This window comes from Copadichromis virginalis, linkage group LG6 (assembly GCF_057382275.1).
Source record: "Copadichromis virginalis isolate Kocher_CV1m ecotype Utaka linkage group LG6, C_Virginalis_male_GT1.1, whole genome shotgun sequence".
In the NCBI taxonomy this organism is placed as follows: Eukaryota; Metazoa; Chordata; class Actinopteri; order Cichliformes; family Cichlidae; genus Copadichromis; species Copadichromis virginalis.
Window position 1 is genome coordinate 27,152,120 of NC_140623.1, and position 9,774 is coordinate 27,161,893.

General features: G+C 40.1%; 2 protein-coding genes across 2 annotated transcripts; one reads left to right on the forward strand and one right to left on the reverse strand.

Annotated features, from left to right (window-relative positions):
- The first annotated feature begins 17 nt into the window (after window positions 1–17).
- LOC146707945 (forkhead box protein D1-like) lies at window positions 18–1,126 on the forward strand. The gene has a single exon (XM_085460900.1). The coding sequence runs from the start codon at window positions 93–95 to the stop codon at window positions 1,008–1,010; it is 918 nt and encodes a 305-aa protein (XP_085317026.1). The 5' UTR covers window positions 18–92; the 3' UTR covers window positions 1,011–1,126.
- Window positions 1,127–4,046: 2,920 nt separating this feature from the next.
- On the reverse strand, window positions 4,047–4,857 carry LOC146707946 (sialidase-3-like). The gene is made up of 2 exons (XM_085460788.1): window positions 4,770–4,857; window positions 4,047–4,667 (listed from the first exon to the last, which is right to left on the reverse strand). The coding sequence occupies exons 1-2, from the start codon at window positions 4,815–4,817 to the stop codon at window positions 4,047–4,049; spliced, it is 669 nt and encodes a 222-aa protein (XP_085316914.1). The 5' UTR covers window positions 4,818–4,857.
- Window positions 4,858–9,774: the final 4,917 nt, after the last annotated feature.

Genomic DNA, 9,774 nt, shown 5'->3' on the forward strand with positions numbered 1-9,774 from the left:
TTTGTGAATGAAAGGAAACGAGGGGGTCTCCACTTTCTGTCCTAGACAGGCACTGAATCTCGCCCGCTGGGGCCTACCGGACAGTCCGGATCATGACGCTGGACAACAAGCCCATGGATGAGGCGGACATTGAAGTGGGGGGCCAGGCGGACTGCAGAGAAGTTGTGAGGAGGACAGATGTATCAGTGTTCGGGGAGAGTAATGTAGACTTGGAGCGACGGCCTTCATCCTTTTCTCCTGGCGTGCAGGGAGAGGACGACTTTGAAGTCCGACTGCAGGAGGGTCCCGGAAGGAGAATTGCCTCGGTGAAGCCTCCGTACTCTTATATCGCTCTCATCACCATGGCCATCCTCCAAAGCCCCAAAAAGAGGCTCACTCTCAGTGAGATATGCGATTTTATCAGCCAGCGCTTTGTTTATTATCGGGAGAAGTTCCCTTCGTGGCAAAACTCAATCCGTCACAACTTGTCTTTGAATGACTGCTTTGTCAAAATGCCCCGGGAACCCGGGAACCCAGGCAAGGGGAATTACTGGACTCTGGATCCCATGTCGGCGGATATGTTTGAAAATGGGAGTTTTCTTCGTCGCAGGAAACGCTTTAAGCGGCAAAGTTTATATTTGGCACCGATGAAAGGCTCCAGGGCGCAGGAGCTCACTTTGATGCCCGTTTTTCCTCTCCTCGGAGTGCGCAGGGTGGTCTCTAGTCTCCAGAGTCCCGATTTGTACCGAGATCAGGATCTAGAAAGTGGTTTCGAGTCCCGGGTTATCCCCAACAGACCACCTGTAAGCAACGTCACACCTGCGCTTTCCTCGATCCTCTCCAAAAATTTCCCTTCTTGTCAAAACTTGGAACATTTGGACGCCGGATGTTGCGCCGCTGTGCGATCTTTGCCTCCGACCTCCTGCCTCCTGCATCCCGTTTCACTCCACGGAATGATACCCAACTTCACTCTTTCGCAGCTGCCTGCTTTTCCCGACGGGATCTTTAAGATTTCGTCTAGTTTAATTTAATCTAATGATGTGCGCCTGCACTGAGACCGACAAGGCTACCAAATACTGAATCTGATTCCCTGAAGTAAATGCTTTCAACACGGATGTTTTTAAAATCTTTCAGTGTGTTTGGAATAAAATGGATCATTTTAATTTCGTGTGTGCACTTTTTATTACAATTATTTGTTACACCGGAATGTGTACAAGATTAAAAAGACCATATCAAATGAACCCGGTTCATATAAATGCATTCAGCTATGTTTTTAATTATTACTGCTTAATTTTAAATCTTTTTTATGACTGAATACAACTAAAGTCTAGACTTAAATGACAAATTTGCAGGATTTTAAATAAAATTGTGAAAACAACGAGAAATAAAAAAAATAAGTTTAATATTCTTAATTTTACTTGACGATGATAAATCATAAAGAGACTGTTTAGGCTTATACAAATATTAATGACAATATCCATCATTGTGTGGCAAATGGGCCATTTGATTTTGTATCATTTTAAGATAAAAGAATACGTATGTTTAAATAATTTAAATACACTGATTATTCTGAACACCCACAGTCTGCGCCTACAGCGTTCACAGTTCAACTATCGATCTATCTGAAGAACAGGATGATCAGTTCCCGGTGTTGTGTCGTGATTATTTTGATTATTTAGATTATTTTGTGGTGGGTGACTAGTTTGCTACCTAGAGAATGAAAGAACACAAGACATCTGGGCATGTACACGTGTTATCCTTCCCTTTTCTGTTTAGCTTTGGCCGGTTTGAGTGCATATATATTCGCTCACATCCTACTGCAAACCAGGCCTTCTTTATTAAAACCACGTCTTCATTTTTCAAAACACTTCTGTCAGGCGAGCTAATAGTCACGTTTTTGCTTTGTGGTGTACTCCAGCCTGTACACAGCAAGAATATTAGATTCACTCAATCAACGGGCTGCTGGGTATTATTACAAGTTATGCCTCGTCTTTATTTAGAAGTTCTCCGTGGTGTTTGATATGCAGAGATGAGTTGTGGAGGATGGCTGATTTCCCAGAAGAAAGCTTCGGATCCAAACACACACACACACACACACACACACACACACACACACACACACACACACACACACACACACACACACACACACACAGAGCAAAATAGGAACAATTATGATTAAAATGTGCAGAATTATCAAGATCAAAGGCCCTTTGGCACTTTCTTTCTAGAGAAATGCAGAAATATGTATAAACCATTTCATTATTGTAGGTCTGAGAGGAGTTAACCATTTAATTTGCAAATGTGCAACTCATCAAAAGAAAAGGCATGTTTGCGTGTATGCTGTGTTTGAAAAATGGTGGCATTGGTTCTTAAACTGACATATAAAACTGACATATAAAAAGCACCATGCGTCAGTAAGAGAACAAATTTCCTCCATATCCTGCCAATATTAGTAATGCATATAGTCTCTATAAAGAGTGCATAAACCTAACCTCTACACTCAGATCTATAACAATCATCTATTGTTCTATTTTTGTAATTGTACTCATGGTTGAACACTTTAATTCTAAAGGTGCACAGATAATTTACAGTATTTGTGAAATAAAATAATAGTTTTACAAATTTCAGGAGTTTTGCTCATGATTTTAAATTCTTGAAGATGAAAGAATGTGATCAACATGGACTGGACAAGTTGCTCTTAGGAACCATGTTTCTGAATCCATGACAGGTAATCTCTACTAAGAAGTTTGATGTGTCCCATAAATGGTCTTTTACCATGTTTTAACATCTGTCTTTAACTAAAATCACCCTCAGAGTACAGTCTGCTTTTCATACTCAGTTCTACTGAGTTTTATTCGGCTACAGCTGTGCAGCAAGTGGAAGACTTTATTGAAGGAGTGGAATTTAATGAGTCAACATTTTACTTATTTCAATTTACTATTTATTCATTCTTGAATATGATTAACCTTTCATCTCCTTTTCTCTTTTGTTTCTTGCAACAGGCTTTCGCTGAGGACAAAGAAAGTGATGTTAATATTTGCAGTAAAAATAAATGAATAATCATCTAGGCTCTTTGTGATGCTCCATAAATCCTCAGTTCTTTTTACCAGTAAGAGACAAAGTGGGTTTGGACATGAAATGTGATCACAGCACGCGATGAGAGAACACCACAGAAATAGTCCTTGTTGTCCTGTTTTTGGCTGCTCTCCCTCAGTCACTCCTAACCCTGTTCAAGGAAGGATTGTTATGGCTCCATTTGTTTCACGTCTCCTTTCAAACTGCTGCACTTTCTCGATAAACAGCAGAGAGGATATTTCCGGCACTTTCAGAAGGATGACAGCAAATATCTGCACTGCTAAAGCTTCTGTGGCATCTTTCAATAAGTGGAAATTTAGTTTCCTTTCTTTCTTTCTTTCTTTCTTTCTTTCTTTCTTTCTTTCTTTCTTTCTTTCTTTCTTTCTTTCTTTCTTTCTTTCTTTCTTTCTTTCTTTCTTTCTCAGTCTCCTGTTTCCAGTCTTACCCAAGTGTTGCTTTTGCAATTTAAGTTCTTTTGAGTAAATGAAGGTATGAATTTATTTATCATGAGTTTTTCTTTAGTCAAATGTGGTTCAAAACACTACAATGGTAACACGACGTGAATGTTCAGCCTGAGGATTCACACAGTACTTCACACACCTTTGGCATAAGTGTATATGTAGTCTATGTGAAGAAGAAGAAGAAGAAGAAGAAGGAGGAGGATAAGAATGAAAATGAGGAGGAGGTTAGCCACTTTTTTGTTTGATTTGGCACAGATTTTTTTCTGGATGCCCTTTGTGTTGCAACCCTTCCACTTATCTATTATTAAACATAAACTTCTGCATCACCTATAAGATAATGTCTCCAGTCAACTAATTATGTTTCATATAATAAATATGTTGATACCAAAGTAGTACATACCGCAGTACTGAGGCAGTATATCTTTGTTCCAATTACCAAGAAATTAAAGCTGAAAGCAGCAATTATGAAGACTTTGCATCTTTGATATTGTGCATGAGAGAAACTTCACGGGCAGCATGTCGATGCCTTCAGAGCAGGACTCTTATTGGATGCTGCATAAAGAAGACAAGCTTGTTTCCAGGTTGGAGATTGTTGAACTTAACTCCATTATCATCACTGACTGCTTCCACTTGATAGCCGCCCACATTACGGGCGTTGCAGTAGATGTGGTCTTTGGAAATTTCAACTATTTCACACTCAACTGATACCGTATTAAACAGTTCACCAAATTTCCAGTTTTTGCCATGACTACCACTATACAGTGAGAGTGCATACGATTTACTGTTTGGTAAGAAACAAGGTTTGCAGCAAAAGGAAGTATAAGCATAAACTGGGATAATCAGTCGACCACTCTCTGCTGGAATACCATGGCCTGGCCCAACAGCAAATGTGGCCCAGTTTTTTATTTCACTCAGTTCGTCCGTCAAATCGATCACATCGCTCCAGGTTTCTCCGAGGTCCTCACTTGTGATGAAGCAGAGACGGGTCCGGTTGTCACAGTTTTCTTTCTGGTACATTTCAGTGATAGCGTCTTCAACACAGATGAAAAACAGGAAAAGTTTGTTGTTGACCTTGCCATACACCGAGCAGGGGTTCATTGGACGGTATCCTTTGATAAGTGCCTTTTCCACCTCTTTGAGCTCTGACCACTAAAAGAGAGATTGTTCAGGAGTAAACAAAACAGAACAGTTTAAAGCAGGAGCGTAATTAACAAGTAATTTAGAACTGAAATGGTTGATTATCACTATTACCCCAACCGTCTTCTTAGAGGATCCCTCCTTGATCTTTCCTGTTCTCATAACCAGCTTTTCTCCGCTGGTATCATCTGAAGTCTTCCTCTGCTCTGCAAAGGCAAATAAAGTTTTACTTTCTCTCTCATACAGAAGAGCAGGGATCCTGTAAACGTTTCCAGCAGTTTCATTAGATGTAAAAAGAGTTTGCTTCTGCAGCTGAGCTTTTGGTAAAGGTACGGTGAACATGGTTGGTGTCCTTGCATGCAAAATGACCATGTAATAAAGGTCTTGCTGGTTATATCTCTATGACTGTCAAAGTTTGTCTGATGGGGATTTTATAAGGCTGGTTTGTACACAGTGTGACTTTTCATTTTCTGAAGAAATTATTAACATTTCAGTGAGCTGAAGTCTCCCCTTGTTGAGAAAGCCAAGTCCAAGGAAAGAGGTGGTTCCGGAAAACAAGCTTAGATCAGAATTAACATAACCCGTCTGTGTAGGCAACTACCTCAGCAAACAGACACAACCCAGGTAGCATAAATTAAGCATTACCGGTTGGATGTGTGAAAAGCAGCCACTTGTTCAAGTTCTGGCTTGGGTCATTTTTTGTATTTGCACTTTCATTTTGAGTTGGAAAGGACACCACACTTCCTTGCCAGTCTGAATTTGTTTACACAAGCTTCCCAGCAGATTAAAGTGTGCTAAAATTAATTATAATTACTGACAGCTTCCAGTCAAGAGCCTTTGTCACTGTGAGCATTGCAGTAATTTGAACTGAGGTCTTTTTCACCATGAACCTCTGTCATTTCACATTTACCTGATCTTGCAATGATCATACTGCATTATTTGACGTGTACTGCCCTCTTCATCACTGGAACTACAACGAATATCAAGTAATCAGTATAAAGTGGCATGATCTGTTTGAATACCAGTGATTACAGTGCTCTCTACACAGACCAAAAGGCTTTTGCTTGTCTTCTCATACACATCATGTACACCCATGTGTATTAGGCTATGGTAGGGGTATCAGTTTAAAAGAGATGGCATCAGTTCGTAAATAAAAGAAGCAGCACCATGCATCAGTGGGACATTTTAACAAATTTGTCCCAATCCATACAGTCTTTATAAATAGTAAATGAACCCAAACTTTGCACCAAAATCTCAGCAATCGTCTGTTCTTCTATTCTAAAATTGTACCCAGTGTTAAACTCTTTAATTCTAAAGCTACACAAATTATTTATGGTATTTCATTATATCAGAATATACAAATACTGAAGCTTTGTTTACACGTTTACATATCTTTAAGATGAAAAGATGTAATACACAAGTTTCTCTTAGGAACCATGTTTCTATATTGATCCATGACAGGTAATCTCTACTAGGAAGTTTGATGTGACTCATAAATGGTCTTTTACCATTCGTCTTCAACCGAAATGACCCTCAGAGTACAGTCTGCTTTTCATACTCAGTTCTACTAAGTTTTATTCGGCTACAGCTCACACACACACTCTCAGCCCTTGTAAAAAAAAAGTGTGTGTATATTTCATGGTAGCCCAATAAAGTCAGCTGGTAAAGTCTGAGGAGGAGCCTTTGAGATGTGAGTCCTGTGACAGTAAATATGCTGCAGCATTTCAAGCAGGAGACCCCTTCCATTAAAACCTGCAAGAGACAGATGATATACAGCAGCAGGGCCACAAACTCATATTTCATTTATACATCTGTGCAGCAAGTGGAAGAGTTTATCGAAGGAGTGGAAATTAGTGAGTCAAAATCTTACTTATTTCATAATTTCAATTTACTGTTTATTCAGTCTTGAATATGATTAACCTTTCATCTCGTTTATTACAGGAAACAGGAAATCCTGTTCAAGGAAGGATTTTTATAGCTTTATTTGTTTCGCACGTCTCCCTTCAAACTGCTGCACTTTCTCGATAAACAGCACAAAGGATCCTTGGAGCACTTTCAGAAGGATGACACCAAATATCTGTACTGTTACAGATTCTGTGAGGAAGGACATTTCTTTTAAATTTGTTCTTTAAATTTTCTTTCCTTTTCTTTTTCTTTTTTTAATATCTAACATTTCCCTTAGCATTGTTTTTTTTTTTTTTTTTTGCCCTTTCACTGTATTTATAAAACATGGATGTCATCTCCAGCTCTCAGGAGAGAAACATACTCCAAGTTCCCGATGTGCCTTCTGTCTAATGGCCAGCAGGGGCTCCTCTGGTTGCAGAACCAAGTCTTACAGTTTTTTCTGAATGCTTACAGTTTTTTCTGATTGCTTAAGCACATTTATTGTAACTATTGGCTAATTTTGCAAAACTCTTCACACAAATAAGAAAACCTGTCACCCAATAATCAAAACATTGTAGTTCTCTTGCAAAAGCAAACACAGCTAGATTAACTCTTCACACCTTCGTAAAAATGGTGTTTCCGTATCAAACAGTACACACAAGCCATCATCTCCTAAGCACACAATGCGCCAACTGCACACTGATGGTATGAATACAAAACACATCTGGCTTTTGCTTTCTCTGTGCACAAGGTAGGCTATGTCAGTTTGAGCTCATACTTCTGTCATAGATCCATAAGCATAGAGGGATCCAAACTTCAAGTACTGGTGTTTATTCAAACATATCAAAACAAACACAAGTGTTTATTTCCAAGTATAGGATTATTTGCAATCGCCATAATGACTATATGGGTTACTTGGTCTGCAGTGAACATGCTTCCTCTGCCCCCAGCATCTGGTCATCTAGCAATTCTGTAAAGTAACAATTTCCGTATTTTTACATCAATGGTATTGGTGTGTTTCTCATTGGCATATGGCAGTGCTACAAATCTTTGTGCGAAGTGACTGTACTAACCGATTCTCATTTCAAGATGTCCTTATGGTACTTGCTACAGTGTAGCGGCTCGAGTTAGGCTGGACCCGTTGGCCAGCTACCCTCAGGGTCATTCCACGGTTGATTACATGGTCCACTATTGTAGCTCTGATGTCATCAGCAATTCTATTTCTTACTCTTCCTACCCTTCCTCTCCCCCCTCCTCATCTTCCTCTCCCTCCTCCTCGTCTTCCTCTTGCTCCTCCTTGTCCTTGTCGTCCTCTTCATCCTACTTCTTCACCTCCACGTCCTCTTCCTCGGCCTCCTCTACTTCTCACTCTTTCTGCTCCCTCCATTGTACTCCGCACACACAGCTTACCTGGATTATAGTGCTTAGGCTGATTGCAAAGTGAACTAATTATCTAAAAAAGTTTTCACATGTGAAAGTGTGCCAGACAGTTGGCAAGTTAGTGTTAATGATAGCCATACATGTGTATACTTTTGCTAGGAGTGTGTTGGAAATTTGGTAATTGAGTGTTGTGCAGTGAATTGTGCCTACAGTTTTGCAAAGTGTGTGTTACAAAATTGCAAACTGAGTGCAAAGCAGTTTTTGTGCTTTTAGTTTTGCAAACTCAGTGAGTGGTTTTGCTATAAGTCTGAATAGTTTTAGAGATTGTGCTACAGGAATCACAGTTAGGGTTTAAGCAATCAGAAAAAACTGTAAGAACTAGTGATGGGCAGATGAAGCTTCATGAAGCACTGAAGCTTTTCATCCAATTGGTTCACCCCAGCGCAAAGCTTCTTGAAGCTTCATTTGCTCTAGTAGGACATCTACTGGACGTAAAAATATTAGTTGGCATGAATTTGAAGAGTGTGGCCTTTTGCACACAGCCTGTAAATGTCAACAACAAAAGGAGTGTGTAAAACATGTATATTGTAGTGATGCAGTATACTGTGTATATTTATAGTGGCAGTATGGAAAATGATTATTTGGAAATGCTTAAAATGGAAATGATCATTTACTGTGAGGTGAGGTGTGGTTGGGGTGTGGACAGTGGTTGTGCTCTTTAACGTTGAGGTATGGACAGCTACACACTGAGGCGTCAGTCCTGCCCATATTTTATTCAGTAAAAACTAAATATTCACTGCTTTTATAACCTTTAGTGGGGAGAACATAGCTAGGATTTAATGATTTAACAAATCTTTTGAATCCTTTCCTCCACAATGCTAAATGGCTGGGAGTCCTCAATCACCATGCTAACCAGGTCTTCATCTATTTGAGATTGTTCTCCTGAGGAAAGACAATAAAGACAAAGCACAGGTATAAATAACCACACACGTAACTTATTACAGCTGTATAATATTGTTATATCATTTAGTAACATTACGGCATGCTATTATTATCATGGCATTTGATGGCTCACCTGGTCTTGCTCCACAATCGGTGTTCCCCTTATTCTCATGCAAAGCTCTGTAGCGCCTAAGCATGGATGAGGTGTTGTTGTTATATCCCAGCTCCCTGGCACATAGCAAACACTTCACCTTGTACAAAAGTAAAGCCGCGTAACATAAATTGTATTGCAACATCAGAGTTATGAAAATCCTCTACACCCCCCCCCCCCAATTTTTGCACATGTCGAGGAGCGTGTCAGGCTACATTTCACTGTGTGTTATACTTGTATAACTATGCATGTGACAAATAATAAAGAACCTTGAACCTTGAACCATCTTCTGTAGAAATACCTTGTTGGGAGGAATAAGATCAAAATGTTCCCACACAGGGGAGGACATCCTCCTCTTCTTAGCTGCCTCAATTCTCTCCTGACTTTCTCTCCTCACTCTCATAAACCTCCAAACTGTCTCCAAACTCTCACTAACCGCAGCTCTCCATCAAACACCCACATTTTGATTGAAGTCTGGGGGGTTTGTATCGCTGTCACATCTCGCGGCAAAGTTCGAACCACTTCATGAACCAGTCACGTGGTACAGCCGGGCAGCGAGGCTTCGGACGTCATCATTTTCAGCTCCTCCCATAAATGAAGCAAGCCTCGATACGCGCATCGCGGAAACGCCCCCTCCATTACTCGACACAAGCTTCGGAGCCTCAATACAGAACGTCACATCACTAATCAGAGCTACTGTAATTGATCATGTAGTAAATCATGGTCACTCAATGAGAGAGGCTGGTCAGAGAGCGCAGCCAA

What these genes read in the sequence shown, in the direction of transcription:
- LOC146707946 (XM_085460788.1), bottom strand. Translation starts at nt 4,817, where the DNA reads ATGAGAACAGGAAAGATCAAGGAGGGATCCTCTAAGAAGACGGTTGGG. An exon ending in CCTCTAAGAAGACGGTTGGG is followed by an intron (nt 4,668 to 4,769) that starts GTAATAGTGATA and finishes TCTCTCTTTTAG; the next exon opens with TGGTCAGAGCTCAAAGAGGT.
- LOC146707945 (XM_085460900.1), top strand. Translation starts at nt 93, where the DNA reads ATGACGCTGGACAACAAGCCCATGGATGAGGCGGACATTGAAGTGGGG.